A 21,277-nucleotide genomic window follows, 5' to 3' on the forward strand; every position below is an offset into this window, starting at 1 on the left:
CATTTGCGTGCTCTGATATCAACAATATACTTGATATGTCATATCTAAGTATCACATTTAGTTCATAGATCTACATCACAATGTGCTAGCAAACTTTAAATGTAGATTTCATCTCTTCCCTTGCTGGGTGTGTATAAAATGCTATGGATTGTGGTATATGAATTGTGTAACTCATGTAATCTTCATGATTTGAGATATATATATATATACAGTGTACAGTGCTTATTGATAGCTCAGGACAGGAAGTTTACGAGAACAAATGTGGGCGGCTTTTGTCATAATACAAAGTCATGGCAGTCATTTCAGTCATAGAGTGCACCGAATGAGGCACCCTTTATTTTTTCCTGTCTCTTTTTCAACAACACTCTCAGCATTTTTGGGAGAGGAAGTTAAGAGACAAAATTATCTGTCAGAGTGAACCGGTGTGAAGTTTGATCTGCACCTCGTGCCTATGATTTTGTCTGCTGACAAAGGAAATAGGTTGAATGGTGGTACTCATTTTTACCTTCCTGTCCACCTTGTAGATCACCTCACTGCCTCTAAGCTCTTCAATATCAGCCTTCATTCTGGGGGAAAAGGGAATACCACCATGGTCGTGGGGGGGGGGGGGGGGGGGGGATGTTAAGTTTGGACGAGCAGGTCACGCATAAAAAGAATAGTCTGTGCATTGTAACATGAAGACAAGTTTGAATTTGGAAAAAAAACAACAGATTGACGGCATTGAATAGCCTTTTTGGTAAGGTGTGGAACTTTTACATCTACTTCATTTTAGCCTTCTTACCTTCTTCATGATTTTTCTTTATAATTTTTTTTCATCATTCTTTTTCTATATAGTTTTTCTTCATAATTTTTCTTTATAATTTTTCTCTGTAATATTTCCTGATAATTTTTCCTCTCATCTTGTGGCACCAAAATCATGTCACAACATTATAGGTCTTCTATTGTACCAGCCTGTAGTCTGGGGATCGAAAAGAATAAAAGGGGAGGGGGGGGGGAGAGGTGGTTAATGGTAGAGGAGCTGGTCATGATTCCAAGTGACAATCTGTGTATACTAAATGTGAAGAGAAGTTTGGGTTTCAAAGTGAATTAGTGACTTTGGCAGGGAAAGGAGTGAAACTTTGACTTTATCAGCCTTCATCAGCCTACTGTACTTTCCTGCTCTCTTCAACATAATTCAGTTGCTCCTTTTCCTACTCATTCTTCAACTCTTCTTTTCCTCTCACTCTTTCTCTTATCCCTTTCTTTCTATACCTTCTGTCTCTCTCTTTTCCTGCTCTCTGTGTTGTTTTTGTTTCTCCTTTCTCAAATTTCACTCTCCCTTCTCTATATCTCTTTATTTTTCTATCCCTCAGCTCAAGCTATTTCTTCTGTCCATCTTCTCTCTCCTCTCTTCATTCTTTCACTCTTTCCCTTCAGTCTCTTTTGTCTCACACTCAGTCCCTACCCTCTCTTCATTTTCTTCTTTATTCTTCCTCTCTCTCTTTCATATCTCCGTATCTTTGTATTCTTTCTCCTCCTCGTTCTCTCTCTCTCTCTTTTACTCCTTCTTTTATTTCTTCACTCATTCCTGCTTCTTTTTTTTTCTTTGTTTTTTCATCTCTCTATCTACCAATCTTTCTTTCCCTACACTATCTCTGGCGGTCATCAAACCTCAAAACTGCAGTTGATCCCTCCCAATGTTGCCAGCTGCAGTCGCATTTGTTCTGAGCTCCATCTATCTAACTGCCTTTCGGTTCGGAGCGACTGAGCCGTACCGTGGCATCGGTATGAGTCATCCAGATGTAAACATAGACGCATAGCAAGCATTTTCATGAGGACACTTAACAAATGTCATTGCATAGACCCATATTTTTTCTTTCTATGTGGCTTCAGGCTGTTGAGTCCTACAGTCATTACATGGATGGAGTATGGTGAAGTATGTGGTGCGTGGGGGGGGGGGGGTTACAGCAAGTTTATACAAACTTACATTTGATAAGATGAAGAAAGAAAGAATTAAGCTTGTATTCCGCACATGCAACTAAAAAACTCCAGCTTGTTGGAAAAGAGAATAGTGAGATAGCCAACAAATTATGTAAAACAAAATTGAAGGTGAAAAATATAGGCAAGAAAGTCAATGAAAATGGAAGATCAGGCTGGTTCCTTGCTATGAAGTGCAAGTTTCCCAAGGTGAGAATGCGCCGCATTTTATCCTCAACCTCTCACACTGTCAGTAGCAGCCAACATCACACCTGAATGTGACGGGTCAGTGATATCATTGTCACTGCTCGCAAAAAAAAAAAGAGAAAAAGGAAAAAAGCACAAAGAAATAGAGGAACAAAGGAAAATTGTGTGTGCAGTGCTGCGTAGGTGAAGCTTTCTCTAAGTCACTGTGGCAGCTATCATACAAATTTGTACTCAATAGCTATGACTTAGTATTTAATAAGGTGTTGAATGTGATCGGTTTGTTCTTGATCACGTCTTACTTGATTTCGCGCATGTGTGTTTGCAGATTGTGAGCCAGGTAAGATCAGCTGGACATCGGATTGGTAGTATTTTGTAGAAACCCCATGCTTCTTAATCTTTATCTGAAATATTAATCTTTTTCTGAAATACTTGCCTGTACCATGTAGGAAGTGAAATATATGTTGTGGCAGCTTTTAATAGGACATTATATGCCAATTATGACTGTATTCTAATTCTTCTTTTTTTTTGTCTATTGTAATGCGTTTGTTTCCCACGACGACAGCTTGATAACCATGGTAACCACGTTGTAGCCAGCGAGGAGTCGGCGATCAACATTCCGGCCGTGGCGGCCGCACACGTAATCAAGCGCTACGCGGCGCAAGCGCCGGATGAGATCTCCTTGGAGGTGAGTGAGTGTGTGACCAGGGTGATTGCTGTCCATTTGACATTTAGCTTGACCTTTATAATCTTACCAGAATTGTGGATCTTAGCCCACTGAGGATGGACTGATTTTGCTACAACACGCATATCCTGTAGACACCTGCCCGAGTATACTAGGGACTCGTCTTCAATGCGTTAATTGAAGGGATGGTATAGTTTTAGTTTAGATGGGGATTCAGGTTTTAACTTTTAGCGAGATAATTTATAGACATGTGCCATTTGTATGAAATACAAAAATGTATCAAGAACATGCAATTCTAAGAGGAATTAAAAAGTCTATTTCAGGAAAATCGGTTTTGACATGGCTGAGATATCTAAAAACAAAGTAGAAGAAATGAATGGTTGGACCCATCTTTTAGTGGAACCACTTTGTTTTACTTTGTTGTCGGATATCTCAGCCATTTCAAAACCATAATTTCATCAAATAAACTTAGTTCCTCTAAGAAGTGGTTTCTACTTATCTTGCAACAATTAAAACCTGAATCCACATCTCAACCAAAACTATACCACCCCTTTTAAGGTGCAATATATTCAATTTTTTATTAAAAAGGAAAATGGAAGATCCATTCATATGATACAGGAAGAGCACTGACCATTAAAAAGATGATAAAACAGGATTAATGATTAAAATCATAAGAGATTCTTCTCTTCTTAATTGTGGTACATTCCTCTCTCTTTGTCAGGGATGTCATGACTTTAAACAACCAGCTGCTTAAAGGACAAGTTCACCTTCATAGACATGTGGGTTGAGTGAATGCAGCAATATTAGTAGAATACATCAATGAGAGTTTAAGGAAAATCAGACAATCTGTTCAAAAGTTATGAATTTTTGAAGTTTCTGCTCAGTCATGGCTGGATGAGAAGACTACTATAGCTTGTGATGTCGTATGTGTACAATGATGTAAAGAAAGTATAAAGAAAATTCAAGATGTTCTCACTTTTCTCACATAACAAAAGAACACTCGACTTCTCTCTTTCAGAAGTCAGGGAGAATAATATAACCCTTAACATACGCCAGTAACAAGTCGAAGAAATGTGCACTTTATTCAGAATGTCAATTTTTGTGAAATTCTCCTTTTATTTTCCTTATATCGTTGTACGCATGTGACATCATACACTGTAGTAGACTTCTCCTCCAGCAGTGATTGCGCAGATACTTTAAAACGTTCATAACTTTTGAACGGATTGTTGGATTCTCCCCCAACTTTCACTGATGTGTTCTACTAATATTGCTGCATTCACTCAGTCCACATGTAAATGATGGTGGACTTGTCCTTTAAGGAATGAACTTCAAGCCATGGGATGTGAATATTATGTGTGTGAGATCTGCGTCTGGCAATACCCTGCTGAAATGGCAGTCGAACTTATGCACTCTTGCAGACTGCTAGAGCAGTAAAATTGAGGCCAAACTAGGAGGGTTGGATCTCACATGTTCAAAGGACTTGAATTCTCTGATAGCTAGGCATTTTTACAAGAACATGGAAAATATTGCATGATGTAATACAGTGAAGATCATATCGTTACAACCTCGGGGCCTCTAAAACTACTCCATGAGACATGTTTTACCTTCATCCTGATCAGGTTTTTCAAGGAGACTTGCCTCACGAACAAACAGCTGGCAAAGTCAAAATAGATTTCAGCAGAGAAGTGCCGTTCGAGAGAATTCATCGATTATAGCCTGCCAGCAGGTTTACTATTGAAGTACAGACAAAGTAGCATCCTTGAATTTGAACATTATTCAAGCAGACATGTACAGTGTTTGCTTGTATCAAGGGTTCCTTGTGTATCATTCTACCCCATCCAGCACCCCACAGCCAATAAATTGATAACCTGTTGAGGACGGGCTGATTTTGCTACAACACACATTTCCCATAGACACTTGCCCGAGTATACATGTACTCGGGACTCATCCTCATCGGGTTAATACATTTGATCTGGAAGTCATGGGTTCAAGCCCTACTGGCATACTGTCATTCTCGAGCAAGGCACAAATGATGCGACTGAGGTGAAGAAATGGGCACCCAGTAGGGAGTTGAGTGTTCATATAGTTGGATTTACAGCGTATGTACACTGATCCGACTTGGCAGTAGGGTCTGCCATCACTACAGTGCTGTGTCCCACATGAGTATACAGTTGTATGGTGAATGCATGACAGAATGTCATGTATACACAAATCAATCCTCAGATCGGTCTGTAATTGCCTTTGCACTGTCAGACTAGCTAGGAAATCTCCTCCTGGTTGTAGAAAAAAAAAATAAAACACTGTGGGTGCAAGGTTTGCTTCCAGTGACGGGGGATACCACACCAGCCAAGTCTTCAAGATTTTGCAAGATACTTCCATGGAAAATTCCCTGTATTTCTTCATCACCCACTGAAAGGACATAAAATCCCTCCTGGTTTAGGAACAATTTATGCCCTTGAGCAAGATTCATGTAGCACAGTAGTAGTACCTCCATCATAGTACTTTGGAATCACCAAGATTTTGATGTGTAAGTATTGGGAGGCATAGGATTATGATCAGCTGTTGAACAGATTGAGCACTCTGGCATGGTAGAAAGGTGTGAATATTTGAAAAAAAAAAGAAAGAAGAAGATATTATAATCATCATTATCTATTAAACTTCATATCCGTGTCTATTTGCTTCCGAAAGGTCGGCGACATGATCTCGGTCATCGACATGCCGCCCCCCGAGGACACGTCCTGGTGGCGGGGCAAGAACAAGTTCGACGTCGGCTTCTTCCCCAGCCAGTGCGTGGAGATCATCAACGACAAGCTGCCCCAGGCGGTGGCGGAGCGCGTCCCCAAGGGACCAAAACCAGGTGAGAGATGGAGGAGGGTGAGGAGATGGTAACATCCGTCTCCATGGTGATATGCTCACAGAGAGGAGGAGGGTGCAGTGGTGGCGACATCCATGGTGATGTGTTCACGGGGGGGGGGGGGGGGGGGGGGGGGGGGGGGGGGGGGGGAGAAGTATGATCTATAGCAGTCTCAACCAAATTTCAAATTCTGAATTCCATCAAAATTATGCATTGCATAGCAAAAACTAGGTGAGGAGGATGAGGGTGCCATATCCGTCACCATTGCAATGTTCTCAGAAAGAGAGAGAGAAAAAAAATTGAAATAGAGAGGAGTTTGCCCCAACATGCACCATCAAATCCAGAAAAATATCAAATACTGAATCACATCAAAATTATGTGCTGCTTAGCAAAACTAAGTGAGGGAGATGAGGATGCAACATCCATCATGGCGATGTGCTCAGAAAGAGAGAGGGAAATAATTAAGACAGAGAGGAGTTTGCCACAACATGCTCCATCAAATCCAGACAAATTTCAAATTCTGAATCCCATCACATTTGTGTGTTGCTTAGCAACTGTGCTACCTCATCGGTCTTACAGAAGAAATGAAGTGGGGATCACCTTTTTAGTCTCCATCAGTTTTTATCTAAACAAATGACACAACATATGTGTGCAATCATTTTTGTTTCAAATAATTTCAACTCACATCTAGATTGAAGGAGAAATTGAGCAGATAGTAATGTGGTAGCATTTAGTGCATAGAATTGATAGAATGCTTTATACACCATGCTTTTAATTGAAATGATGTGTAATGTTGAAAGTGCTCAGTGATGTTGATGTTGTTTGTTTGTTTGTTATTTTCCAGCATGAATCTCTCATTTCATAGTTGTTTTAAGTAGGTTTAGAGTCTTATGAATACTGACTGTGATGTTCCATTGAACTTCATTCATTCACAGTTAACACAGTAATGATTGTAAATAATCGCATTTGATATCTCTTGAGTAGATCACTGTTTTAGTCACAGTTTTGCTTCCACTTTGTTTGACTACATGTAGGTGTTGTACGTTGGTATGTAGGTCGGCACTGTAGATTTGTTGATAGATCTTGTCAATTACATAGAAATGTTGATCAATGCAACATTGAAAATGCTATAATCTGTCAATGTACATTGGCTGAATTGTTGGAGCAGTATCCTGCTTCATACAGTGTAGGTGTAGATTGTTGATAGTAGCTATCTTAGATATTAGAGGCAGCAGACGATTAAATTCCTGTTTTAAAAGGGGAATGAAACCCAAATGTACATGTGGTTTGAGTGAATGCAGCAACTGATAGTAGAAAATATCATTGAAAGTTCGAGGAAAATTGGACAATTTATTCAAAAGTTATGAATTTTTAAAGTTTTGGTTCCACCATTGCTACATGAGAAGACTACTCCTGATCATAACATCACATATAGAAAATGATATGAAGAAAATATTTTAAAGATTCAGCATAATTTCACTTTTCTAGTATAATAAAAGAACGCTTGACTTACCTCTTTCAGAAGGCTGGGGGAATAATATTACCCTCCGTGTACATCCGTAACAAGTCAAAGGAATATGTGCTTTTCATAAAAAAATGATATTTTGTGGAATTTTCTCTCAATTTTTTTAATATCCTTTTCCATGTGGGACATTGTGATGTGTAGTAGTCTTCTTATCCAGCAAATGTGGCACCAAAACTTTAAAAATTCATAACTTTTAAATGGACTGTCCAATTTTCCTCAAACTTTCGACTGTATGATGTGTTCTACTAATATTGCTGCATTCATTCAATCCACATGTAAACTTGGGTTTCATTCCCCTTAGATGTTCCTTTTGTTCAATCAACATGAGTGGTGACTTTAGATATGTGGAGGTGTTACCCTCAAATTTGTAGAGAACCATATGTAGAAAATAACTCTCTTTGCTTTCCTCATCCAAGACACAAAGTTTGATTATATTTAGCTATGCATGTACAAACTGTATTTGATATACTTAGAGTAGATATGCCATGTTTCTCTGATTCTGTAGGAGGTTCCTTGAAAACTCTTTATAACTGTTTTGATTAGAAACTTTAAATTCACCCTGATCAACAAATTATTCTCTGTCTGTTGAAATGTATGTAATGTGGAGGTACATGTACAAGTGTCTCGTCTGTGATTGCTCAGTGGAACCTCCTTTGATTTTGATGGGTGAATGCAGGCAGCCCTGCCTTTAATAGATGTACTGATCATGTCTTCTTTTATCTCGTAGTCATAGTAAGTAGAACTGAATTGTACTGAGCGTACATGGTAGTCTTTGTTCAAGTCTTTAGATATTTTGAAGCCGAATGGAAGTCCCGGTAGATTTCAGTGCAGTTATTGTTCAGTTTCTCTAACCATTTGCCTGATCCCAAGATCTCTCAAGCTAATTACATTTGCTCCACTTTCGATCAATCATTGCTTCAGCAACTCTACACTGTATATAATTAGCACAAAGCTTTCGTTCATTTAGTTCCCGTTCACCAGAACTCTTCTGAATGTCTAGTTTCAGCTTTATTTTAATTTTTAACCTTGACTCCCGCTATTTCTAGAGTCTGTGACGTTATCTCCGAATCCCGAATACTGTCCGCGTACCATTTACATTCATTGAATCCCCCAACTTTGTATTTTTCTCCCCCCCCCCCCATCTTACATCGTACATTAACCAGTGTTTCTCTTTTACCCCGCCGTTCTCGAAAAACCCCCCATTCTTCGAAAACGTAGAGGTGCTGTCAGTGGAAGCGTCCGGCACATGGTCACAAAGCGGTAGTAACAGCGCCACCACTCAAACAACCAGTAATGACATAAACTGTGTTTTTACAATTTTTTTTTTTACACCCATCCATTTTTTTCACATCTCTCCCATTTGTTTTTGTGCCATTTATAATCAGTGTTTGCTTGCTCTTCATTTTTCAAAGCAGTATTTTAATTTGCAACCCCTTAATTGCCAGTAGTGTGCATTAACACGCTTGCATTAGTTTTTCTTTGTTAGTTCGTTTGATTTTGTTGTACACATGCATGACATCTTGACACATAATGTGTAGAGTAGGTGATCTATCACTTGGTCTACTCCCACTTTGTTTAATAGCCATTTAGTCTAAACCCACATGGTCTAGTCCTGTTTCATCTACAACCAGTTTGTCTAATGACCATTTAGTCCACTTACTACTTAGCCTCATTACCAGTTGGTCTACTTCCAGATGGGCTATGCCGTCTTCGTCTGATACCCGCAGTTTATTTGATAGACAAAATGGGAAAAGTCCAAGGAGACAAAACTGCAATTAGACCATCTGGTCATTAGACAAACTGGGCATTATTAGACCGAGTAAGAAGTAGACCAAACGGGCAATAGATGAAATTGATAGTAGACCAAGTGAGTTTAGCTGTAGTGGTGTTAGATGAACTGGGAAGTAGACCATCTGATAGTAGATCATGTGGCAATAAACCATAGAGTAGACTCTAAACCTAGATTGTAAGTGATAGTCCTATCCAATAGCCCCATTGGTTCTTGGCTCTATTTGACAGAGATTAGCTACTTGACATGCGGTAACAGATAATTTCCTCAAAGTCGATAAAAAGTCAAGTGTACTATAGTTCACAACCAAGTGAAAAGAAATGAAGTATTCATTTCAAAGTCAAAGGCTCAATGATTGTATCACATTCTAGATATCATATTTACTGACAGTGTGTACATCAGTCTTTGAGTTTAAAACAAAACAGAACCAAAATCAAATACATATGTAGGGAAAATAGTCTTGCTTTAAAACATGTCAGTATATTGAGTTTATATGTGCTGGACTCATATTGGTCAAACATGGAGTTTGTTTGCTCTTTTAAATCTCTAATATGACTTTTTTTTTAAATACAGTTAGAAACGTGGAATAATGACATACATTGTATGATATACAGTGTATAACAAAATATTAAGTATAGCAAACTCTTGTCTTTGGTCCCAAGAACCCAATTTATTTGGTTTTAGTTTACTGTTTGTAGGTTGTTAATACAACAGAATACTTCATGCAATGCCCAATTTTTTATCTTCCCAGGTCTATTAAGTTTCTTTTCCAATACTACCAAAGAAGTAGTCATGATGGGTTAATTTCTGATCTCGGTCTGTGGTAGTGTAAGGGAATTATTACATCGCCACAGAAATAGATCTGAAATCATTGGAATGGAACAGTTAGATAGCAGTACAAAAGCAAATTCAAGTAGAAGTGGAAAGTTTGTATCACAGATATCGTACAAAGTCTGAGATGTCAAACTGTAAGCTGTACTGAAATAATAATGATACAATTTTTGCTTTGATCGGCTTTTCTGTACATGTAGTTTTGCTGATAATGCTGGTGCAGTGGAAACAGTTGTTGTTTTTAATGCCTTGTGTTTTTCTATAATGCGGGGAAAATGTGGCATCGCCAAGTCTGAATGAGTTTGTGGGAAATGGATTGCTAACTCGCGCAAAAGCCCTTTCGAAGATAAGCCAGCAAATTCATGGCCGCACACTGTGTGCTGCAAGAGGGTAGCCATGTCTTACCCATGCTGGCACACTGATGTCAATATGTGGTGGGATCAAAACTATGTGCTAATTTGTATGTGTACTGCATTACATGACAAATCAAGTTTGTTCATCAGTTTACTTTGTCTAACAGCTCAAAGGAAAGTTTACCATCATGAATGTTTTGAAAAAGATGCAATTAAATCAGCGTAGGAAGTTAATTATTTAAATGTGCTTTTTTGAGCTTAACTCCTTCAAGTAGTTTTTTTTTTTCAAACTCATATTCGCAATACATATTCCTTTAATTTGAGGTGAAGAAATATGGAGCGTGTGCATTAAAGGTCAGGTATTTGGCCGGACTTGTGGCTAACCTGGAAAATGGTGCCATAGTAATGGGTTTAACAAGCAACTACATTGTATAATGCAGTGGCTTACGGCTAACTACCGGTACTGTTTTGCTGTGTGTTCTCGTGGCTATCTCACAAAACAAACCAAAATCTAAACCTAAAAATGTAGAGGAGATTAAACTTTTCAACATAGTAATACCAATAACTCAATACCCCCTCTCCTCCTCCCCCCCCCCCCCCCAAAAAAAAAAGAAAAAGAAAAAAAGAAATTAAAAATGTGATAAGCCATTCCGGTTCTCAACCGACATTGTAGCAATTAAAAGGCTTGTGAAATTTCTCCAACCGAAAAATTTTTTTTTTTTAATACGTTGTATAAACAAGAAAGAGCTCAAATGAATGAGAAATTCTACTCTGCCAGGTGAATTACTAACTGTAGCAAAGAATAGTGAAGATTTAAACAGATTTATAGATACATCCCCAAACCACAAAATCGTGGTTTCTTTCTGGGACGCAAGAGAGCAGAGAGGTGCAAAAGACGTGCAGGATATCGGTGAATCATGACATCTTGAAAATCAGTGCTTGGACCTTATGACGCTCACTGGGTGTGGTTGGAGGGGGATTTCTTCTTCTTCTTTTTTTTTCTTTTCTTAGGGGGTAGAAATGCCACTCAGCTCGTATCATCGAGTCGGCCACGCCATGCTCGCGTTCATAGTTCGACTACACGCCAGCTGCAGTCTCTACGTGCATGCATCGCCATGGAGACAGACGTCTTGAAAGACGTCTGCTCCCCGAAGATGCATGCCGGTCTAATTTGCTCACTTATGCCACCAAACCCACTGTTCTGTAGTGTGGTTGATTATAGTACAAGGCATGTTACATTGTTTAATTGTGAAGTCAACCGCATTGCTCATCTACGTGCACAATGTACGTGTATATGAGGTATGCCCAAAATAGACATTACACCATAATTTTTTAAAGATAGTAGAATGGTATAGACTTTTTTGAGAGAGATCAAAGATACAAATTTGTCAGAGCTCAAGTCCCATTCATTGTCTTTGTTACTTGTGTAATATGCTGTGATAATTAATTTGGGGAAGTCTTCTGTACGTTATTTCAACCAGTCACGATAATGGCTTGGTCAGTAGCCACATAAAGTGAATCCAAACTTAAACCTAACTTCACAGTTAAGAGTCAAAAGATTGAAGATGTGCTGATTTCAGCCATCTTTATAGCTTTGCTTGTAGTTTGGCTGTGTTTTTGACAGTGGCAGACATTTGAAAGAACACGAGAAATATGCAATATGTGCGCAGAGTTTGTTATGTTTACATCCTTTGCAAATTCCCCCTGTTCATTTCTTTCTCAAAACCAACATGCTTAGTATCTCTGTCTCCCTTGGCAGCCATCCTTTTGTTTTGTTCCCTTTGTTGTTTCTCTATTGTTTTTATTTTGTTTGTTTTTTTGTTTTTTTTTTTGGGGGGGGGTTGGGGGTTGGGGGTTGGGGGTGCTAAGTTTAGCTTCAGTCAAATATGCTGGGGTCCGTCTTTAATTATTTGCAGAAAAATGAAGCAATATGTTCAAACTATGTGGCTCTATTTCTCTCTCCCAATCTGTTGTCTACATTCTCATCATTTGTTTATCTCTCTCTATATATATATTTGTCTCTTTCAGCTTTCTGTCTTAACCTTTTCCTTCTTTTGATTCCTCCGCTCTATTTATATCTCTCTTGTTTTTCTCCCCTCTGTCCATCAATTTATTGATCTCTTTTCTCTCTCTCTCTCTCTCTCTCTATTCTCTCTCTCTCACTATCTATCTCTCACAATCTATCTCTCTTTGTCTGTCTCTCATCTATCTCTCACTATCTATCTCTCACTATATATCTCTCACTATCTATCTCTCACTATATGTCTCTCACTATCTATCTCTCACTATCTATCTCTCACTATCTATCTCTCACTATTTATCTCTCACTATCTATCTCTCACAATCTCTCTCACTATCTGTCTCTCACTATCTATCTCTCACTATCTATCTATCTCTCTCTCTATCTCTCACTATCTATCTCTCACTATATATCTCTCACTATCTATCTCTTACTATCAATCTCTCACTATCTATCTCTGTCTATCTAGCTATCTACAATTGTATCAGTATGTCTGTCTTTATCTATCATTATCTCTTTCTCTTTTACTCTATCTTTCTCCCTGACATATCTCTTTCTTGCTTTCAACATACCAAATCTGCCAATTTAGAATCAGTCAAGTCCATGGAGCTACATAGAACCCCATGATCAGTCCATGCCTGCATGCATTAATGCATGGTGATTCTGCATGACTGTATCTTGTGATCTTTTTTGCCTTTTGCTCCTTGCTTACTGCTACTTTATTTTACTAACAACTGCCCCCTTTTATTTCAGTGTATCTTGCAAAGGATCCCCACACAAGAAGTTCATTACCAATATTTGTGAAACAAATTAGCAGGCAAACAAACAGACAAATAAATATGTTTGATTTCAACCTCCCCCCCCCCTCCCTGAAACAAGGCCCTGAAAATACATTAAAAACAAAAGTTGTACGATGTATGTCTCTCTCAAATTGTGTTGTGCAAGCATTTTGTTTACAAGCTGTTTTGTGACAAGCCAGACATATATTACCTATATATGTATGTATAGATGTACATGTAGTTTTTTTTAATTGTCTGTGTCAGCGTGAAGTGTGCAAAGTTTGCTTGTCTTGAGTATAAACATTGACCAAAGGTCAGTTAAGTGAAAAGTTTTCTCTGAGTGTGATTTTGATTGTTTTTACTTATCTTGGTGTGAAAATGTCAAGCTTTCTTCATTCTTATATCCAATTCTTGCAAGCTACTGTAAAGCAAAAAAATATTCGTGGCATGATTTTTTTTGCGAATTGGAGCCAACAGCCTATTTTGTGACATGATGGGCCTGATTCCTGATCGACCAGCACATTGGATAAGGCCCATCAAAACTTTCACAATATTATGAAAGCGGAATAATAAATCAAGACAAAACAGGGAGAAATGAAAATGCAAAGCTATATTCATCAATTACACTTTTGTACTTATCGCAGGGAACTTATATTACACGATTGTATCAAACCCATGGAAGACATGTAACCAGACTAACCAAATGAAGTCATAAGTGTGTAGTTGCAGTGTAGTTGTAGCTTGGTTGTCATGTTCTTTCCCCTGCATTTTGTATCCTTCTTGCTAGACAGAGTGAGCATGGTGAAGTCATATTCAATTTCTTGCAATTGTGAGAGAAAGTGGTTTTCTTCTGTGACCCAGATTAATTTCTTCTTGTGCAATTGTGTGTAATCAGTTTTTGACATTTTTTTTTTCAATTCTAATTGTAACCCTACTATTGTGCTGGTGCTTTCCCAAATTAAAAGTTTGTGCAGAATGTTTTATACTTTCAAAAACATAGCTGTGTAAGTATAGTATACATGTGTGCCTGTCAGTGGCAGAAGGGCGGCCAATACAGGTCATGCCTGCCCTATGAAAGCTGTACAAGAACGTCCACCTGTTAGTTTGTTTTTGTTGTTTTTCTGTTTTTGGTGCCATTGTCCTTCATGAATGCTCCTGGAGATCAAGATTGCCATTCTGCCACTGACATGTCTTGTGAGTTTCTACACCTCGCGGTAGTAATTTACTATTGCACAGGGCATATGCCAGTGCCATAGTAATTTACTATTGCACAGGGCATATGCCAGTGCCATAGTAATTTACTATTGCACAGGGCATATGCCGGTGCCCAAATTTCATAGCAGGCAAAGCTCGGTTTATTAGAAAGTATGGCCAAATAGTGTGCATATACTGACAGTGTATATCCTTTTGTCAAAAGCAAGAAAAGGAGATGAATATTTCCTACAAAAGAAAAAGAAATATTGAGTTGGCCTATCAAAACTTGATATTTGTATTGTTTTTTTTGTTTTGTTTTTTTTTTATTTAACGGCTAGGAATATGACAAAGAAAAACCAAACAAATAAACACTAATTCTTTGATGAAACGTCCTTGTCATATTGCTGGGGGGGGGGGGGGGGGGGGGGGTGGAGTCGATTATGTGACACAAAAGATCAAAGGTTAAAGTTGACACTAATCATCAGTACATTGTACTTGACAATTGTACCAAATGGTGATGGCCATTTTGTGTCACAAATATGATTTTTAATACTACTTCATGTTTTAGCCATCATGATTCATTAATCGTGAATTTGCTTATTTGTCCATTACTTTTGAGTTGTCTCTCAGTATTGATCTATGTGTATTTATTCTATTCTTATACTTGATTCAAGTTCACAGCCTGTCTCAAAATGTACACGATGTATAATCAATGATTTTTACACACTGTTTTCCTGCAAGTTACTCTGATTTATGTTTCAGTAATGTATATAAATTTATCACATAACCATGTAGATCTATATTTCACTCCGAAATCAATATTCAGGTCTTTATTTCTTTTATTCATTTTTCATCTCACCGTCACATTTCTCAAAGCTCTCGTGATTATTTTAGTGATGACAGTTATAACAAAGATGGTAGTAATACGGCCAATGATATCCATAATAAAACTGTTGAATAACCGATCATTCGTAGTGATGAAAAGAAAAATGCAAGCAAAATATGGCAAGTGGAATTATGAATCTTTTTCAGACCTGTTCTTTTCAATTCTGCTTTGAGATAACCACAAATTACAAACTCTTTCTCTTTTTTTTTCTTTTTTGCCGTACAGTAATTCTTTTTTGCCGTACAATAATTCTTCTTTTTTTTTTGTATTTTGGTGCGCATCCGTATGTTATTGATTTTTTTGTTGTCATCATCATCAGCTAATCATGTCATCTCTGATCTTGGAGTAGCTGGACTTGACCAAGAGAGCATCATGCTTGTCGGTTTCTTGGGCTTGCTCGCATCTTTGAATATAGCATTAATACACCGTGTGGACTAATCTACTAAAACACAATTCATTCTAGCATTTCATTTCTAGCTGCCAGATTTTTCACAATTACATGTACACCCAGTGCCATCTCAACAATTGTAGTTAGATGTCAAAATTATGCATTTCTGGTTGCTTAAGGTATGGTTGCGTGAATTTGATCCCATTTCTCAAAACTTTCTTGCCTGCTGTAGCTGTGCATTTGTACAATTTCTCCATGGGCGATAAATGCAGCTCTATTTACATACTTTCAGCAGTGAGTGGGTTTTTTTTTTCAAAATTATCTTTGCGGCCCTTATGTTTTTGTAGCACTTGCATTGGGTGTTTTAGACTCCCCTGCAGTACCAAGGGATCATGGTAATATGCATCATCTATACGTAAATATATACATTGTATGTGTGAGTAAAATGAGAGGGACCAAGGTGCAGTTCAAGTAACCAGGGCAGTTGTCTTGCATTTGGCTGTGTATGCACATCAGAAGATGGATTTAAGGTTGAGCTATAAAAAAAAGATCAGAAAAATGGGAGCACTTTTGTTTCTTGAGGGGTTTTTTTTATCATGAGAAAGACAAGCAAAATATTATACTGGTGTGAGCAGGGCTGGGTTTTAGACATTTCTGAGAGTTTTGTGCAAATGCATGTAGGGACTCTTCACTTGGATGTTTGTTTGTTGCTGTTTTTTTTTGTTTTTTTTTTGTTTTTTTTTTTTGGGGGGGGGGGGGGAACTAGTTTTTTGGCAGGAGTTCAATTGTTATACATTGTTTGCCAAAGTATTGGCACCGAGACAAAAACTGACAATTGAAATGACCTAGACAAAGGCTCTCGTTTGATGCCAAAAACCTTCAGACAAACAAAATGGCAAGGAAGATTGCCTAACATGATAGAAGAAAAGTCTGAAACAAGATGAATAATTCCCAAAACAGGTTGGTAAAGGGGATGGGAGGTTGATAGTAATAAGGACTATGATACGATGGGAATTATACATATGTCAGCCTACATCTCTCTAATGCTCAGCAGTGGTATTCATAAAGACAGCAATGTTTCACTTTAAAGGCTCTATCGCATATACTCGTGTAGTCATGTACCGGTACATTTAGTTTTTGCCTGACTGGTACTGATGGCTTCTGTGCGGCCTCATTTTCGTTTCCCACCCAGTGTTGAGGAAGCACGGCAAACTGATCACATTCCTACGGGGCTTCATCCTGGCGCGGCCCACACGGCGGAGACTGAAACAGAGCGGGATCCTCAAGGAGCGCGTCTTCGGGTGCGACCTCGGAGAGCACCTCCTCAACACGGGCACCGAGAGTGAGTACAATCTTGTGTATCAGTGTGCCGTAAGATTTAAAGACCGCATGTATACCTTTTTCGTAAATGTTTCAAAATTTTGCAAGATTGAAGAATAATGTCTCCCAACATTGTGTTTGAAGTCTCAACGTAATTCATACACGTACACCTCGGGGTTTTTAAAACTGAAATGAAAGACTAACCACATGCCACTTGAGAATACGCTCTACTTTTGTAATGAGCATAACTTTCTGGAAACTTCTTGTGAAACTCCCAACTCAAGCTGGGGAAATTTCCTGAACCCCCACAAATCTTCTTGAAGCATGTGTAGTCTGAAGACTCGTAGCTGAGACAAAGTTTGTCACATGCTCTCAAAGTTAAGCTTTAAGAAGTTTTGCCAGTGTGACCAGTCCAAACTTTTCATGTACCTGAATGTATATGTTGTGCAAGAAAGCACGAAGGATAATACTTCTTGGTAATGTCCTTTACTTGAGTGACATTATCAGCCATAAACAGTCACATATCTCCATCTTTCCTTCCAAACTTTCCCACACGTCATCTCGACCCTTTACTCCCCCCTCCCCCCTCCCTCCAGTTCCCCTCGTCGTCCGCAAGTGCACCGAGTTCATCGAGGAGCATGGCATCTGCGACGGCATCTACCGCCTCTCGGGCGTGGCCTCCAACGTGCAGTACCTCCGGGACCAGTTCGACAGCGAGAACACGCCCAGCCTGGAGGAGTACAAGAAGGACATCCACTGCGTCTCCTCTGTCTGCAAGCTGTACTTCCGGGAGCTCCCAAACCCGCTCCTCACCTACCAGCTCTACCAAAAGTTTGAGGTATTGAATATAGTGAACTCTTTATACCCCCGCCAAACGAAGTTTGAAGGGGGTATATAGGAATCAGCGGACGGTCGGTCGGGCGGTCGGTCGGGCGGTCGGTCGGGCGGTCGGTCCGTTGCAAATCTTGCGTCGCGAACTACTTCCTCAGTTTTCAACCGATTCCCATAAAACTTGGCACAGATGTGTGCCTTGGGTTGTAGATGTGCAAGACATATTTTTTGACAGTACCCAAAAGTACGTTGCCATGGTAACGGCATATTATGGGCAAAAATGGGTACAAATCTTGCGTCGCGAACTACTTCCTCAGTTTTCAACCGATTCCCATAAAACTTGGCACAGATGTGTGCCTTGGGTTGTAGATGTGCAAGACGTATTTTTTGACAGTACCCAAAAGTACGTTGCCATGGTAACGGCATATTATGGGCAAAAATGGGTACAAATCTTGCGTCGCGAACTCCTCCCGCAGTTTTTGATCAATTTTTATGAAATTAGGTACAGATGTTCATCTGAATATGTTAATGTGCAAGACACATATTTCCGCAGTGGCAAAAAGTGCGTTGCCATGGTAACGGCATGTTATTGGTAAAATATAGGGCAAAATGCTTCATGGCAAAACTGCTTCATCAGTGTTCTTCCAATTCTCATGGAATTCATATTGAATGTTTGTCTTAGGATATAGGTCAGCATGACACATTTCTTGACAGTGACAAAAAGTATGTTGCCATGGTAACAGCTCACATATTATGAGCCAAAATGATGGAAAATTTTGTGTTGCAAACTACTTCCTCAGTTTTTGCCCAATTTCCATGAAACTTGGTACAGACGTGTGCCTTTGGTTGTAGATGTGCAAGACGCATTTTTCGACAGTACCCGAAAGTACGTTGCCATGGTAACGGCATATTAATGGCAGAAGATCAAGGAAAGATCTTGCGGATTTAACTACTTCCTCAGTTTTTTGACCAAAGCTTATCAAATGTTGTTTTGACCAAAGCTTAGAAATGTTGTTTGACGGGGGTATAACCAGTCGCTGTAGCGACATTTCTAGTTTTGGTTTGGGATGCTGAATGAGATTTTTTAAAAGAGAGAGATATACAGGTGATTCCCATTGTGACAAAATCTGTCGGATTGGCTGTTTTCTTTCTTGATATCAAAATTGCATTATAGCCGAACAAGAATTCTGAAACCTGAATTTTTACTTTCTTTTAGCAACATTCTGTTATGGTTGTGTTTGTTATAACAGTAGTGCAATGTAGTATCCAGCCCTTTAAAGCTTGCTCTAGAATTCAACAGGTGGTCATGGTGGTGGTGGTGGGGGGGGGGGAGAGGGGAGAGGGGGCCTATCAGTGGCAAGCCACTGAAGTCTGACTTCTAATCAGCAGAGAATCAGTTTGTAAGGACTCCTTATAATTTGCATCCTGGTTTAGAGTAACTTCAAACAGAGTTATTGTTGCACAGGCTGAGGTAGGGTCCTTTGAAATAGTCTCCAGCCATATAAGTGGTTCATAGTTTTTGCCATGCTAGATTTAAAAATTCTTGGTTAGCACAACCCAATAACTCTGCTTCCTGTAGTAGAGAAAAATTAAAAGGAAATGGTTGAGTTTGTGAATTTTGTTGTACAGGTTGCTTCCAGATAAGAGTTCAGAATACCAAGACACAGAAAAGTGTAGGAAATTTGTTTCTAAGAGGTCTCTCAACTTGGAAAAGAACTTTGCAACAAGCAGTTTTGTGCCTATAATTGCTGGATATACTGTAATTAGAGCAAGGAAGGTAACACTTTCTAAAATTGGTGAAAGTCATCGCGATACGTGTACCTTCACTGTTGGTTGTAGTTGTGCCACGTTTCTGTATATGAATGAAGTATGCAACTAGGACCTTGGGGTCTTCCGCTGTAATACTGGAGTGTGAAACAATTCCCCACTTCGCACAGCTAAATTTAAAGGGTTTAAAGGAGAAAAACTTGCACTACTTTATAATTATTTGCCCTTTAAACTGATGACGTTCCATCATCGTTGCCGTGGTTACAGGAGGCGGCGATGTCGGGTGACGACAACCGCCTGGTCAAGATGCACGACACAGTGCAGCAGCTGCCGCCGCCCCACTACCGCACCCTGCAATTCCTCATCAGACATCTCTCCCTCATGTCCTCCCACGCCAGCGAGACGGGGATGAACATCAAGAACTTGGCCATCGTCTGGGCCCCCAACCTCCTCAGGTGACTGACGATGGTTCTCTCTCCCATTAACCCTTTCTCTGCCAGGGACTTTAGACAGTGTGTACAATGCTATGGGGTTTTCTGTGTCAATTGGCACTCAAAACATACAAAGAGTTAACCCATTGAGGACGGACTGATTTTGCTACAACACGCATTTCCCATAGACACTTGCCCAAGTGTACTCGGGACTCGTCCTCAATGGGTTAAACAGCTCAAAGTCCTGGGGGGGGGGGGATTTTGCTGCTTAGCTGAAGAAATAATCCTCTTTGTCCTCTTAAATTGGCAACTCAGATTTTTTTTTTTTTTACTGTTCCTATTTTGGACAGAGATTAGATGGACCTACACAATAGATTCATGAAATTGGCATAAAATCACAAAATCACAAGAATTGCCAATTTGAGACAGAAAGGTATTTGATCTTCTGTTTAACTCTTCTATAATAATCCATGAGGTATACTATCTCTAAAGAGCGCTCCAGTGTTCCCAATCTTGCATGGTACAGGACGGTATGGTTGAATTTGCTTTTGAGCACTTGAATATGGCCAGTGTAACCACAAAATTGTATGTTGTGTATACTGTAGGAGAAGACAACGTTAAATCAGATGTTATTTCAGTCAAGCTTTGTGTTTGTTAGGAGGACATGGCTTCAGCAAACTATAGAGTATCTTGACTTTATTGTAGATTTGACTGCTCAGTGTATATCTACTTACTTTCTTTGATTGTTACAGAGTCCAAAGAGTCCATTAAAAAAAACAAAAAACAAAAGCAGACAGTGAGTAGACTGTGAGGCCAAATGTGTGTATGTGTGTGTGTCTCTCTCTCTGTCTGTCCGTCTGTCTGTCAGTATCTCTATGATACATTGTATGTCACGTTTTCTCTGTCCAATGTTGCTCCAGGTCAAAGGACATTGAGACTGGGTCGTGTGAAGCCTTCCTTGAGATCAAGGTGCAGGCGACGGTGGTGGAGTACCTCGTCAAGCACTGCGACCTCATCTTCAACGACAAGCTCTTCCCGGATGTTCCAGGTAGGAGCGCTACGCCAGATTTACCATACCCAGTTTTCCCAGTAGACAGTAACATTAGAATAAACTGTTCTAGATTAATATATTAGCATGGTGGTATTTGGTTAAAGATACTGTGATTTTCAAAAATCATAATATGTGGTTGTGTGTTATGCCATATGAATATTAGCATACAGATCACTTTAATAACCCATCGCAGAAACCAACAGAAAAATACATGTAAAAAGGAGTACAATTGTGAACAAGAAGAAGAGATAAGGATGTTATGCAAAGCTTATTTCTTGTTGAACACACAACTTTTGTAAGAAGGGATGTTGTAGTGTGTGTACGGTGTAGGTTGGGGTCAGACAAGAAAATATTGCTTAAGCCAAATTGGATGATATACAGTTAGAGGTGTTTGTTTTTTTTTTCTGATCTCG

General features: G+C 39.2%; 1 protein-coding gene across 1 annotated transcript in view; it reads left to right on the forward strand.

Annotated features, from left to right (window-relative positions):
• Positions 1 to 21,277, forward strand: part of LOC139744757 (uncharacterized) — a 145,912-nt gene that overhangs the window by 119,492 nt on the left and 5,143 nt on the right. Inside the window, exons 10-15 of the mRNA XM_071655178.1 lie at positions 2,726 to 2,848; positions 5,534 to 5,702; positions 16,657 to 16,806; positions 17,381 to 17,622; positions 19,650 to 19,837; positions 20,734 to 20,861. Of these exons, the coding sequence (XP_071511279.1) occupies positions 2,726 to 2,848; positions 5,534 to 5,702; positions 16,657 to 16,806; positions 17,381 to 17,622; positions 19,650 to 19,837; positions 20,734 to 20,861 (1,000 nt within the window). The remainder of the gene's footprint in view (positions 1 to 2,725; positions 2,849 to 5,533; positions 5,703 to 16,656; positions 16,807 to 17,380; positions 17,623 to 19,649; positions 19,838 to 20,733; positions 20,862 to 21,277) is intronic.

Source organism: Diadema antillarum, unplaced genomic scaffold (assembly GCF_040938485.1).
Source record: "Diadema antillarum isolate AM-2024a unplaced genomic scaffold, OU_Dant_1.0 seq00001207_RagTag, whole genome shotgun sequence".
In the NCBI taxonomy this organism is placed as follows: Eukaryota; Metazoa; Echinodermata; class Echinoidea; order Diadematoida; family Diadematidae; genus Diadema; species Diadema antillarum.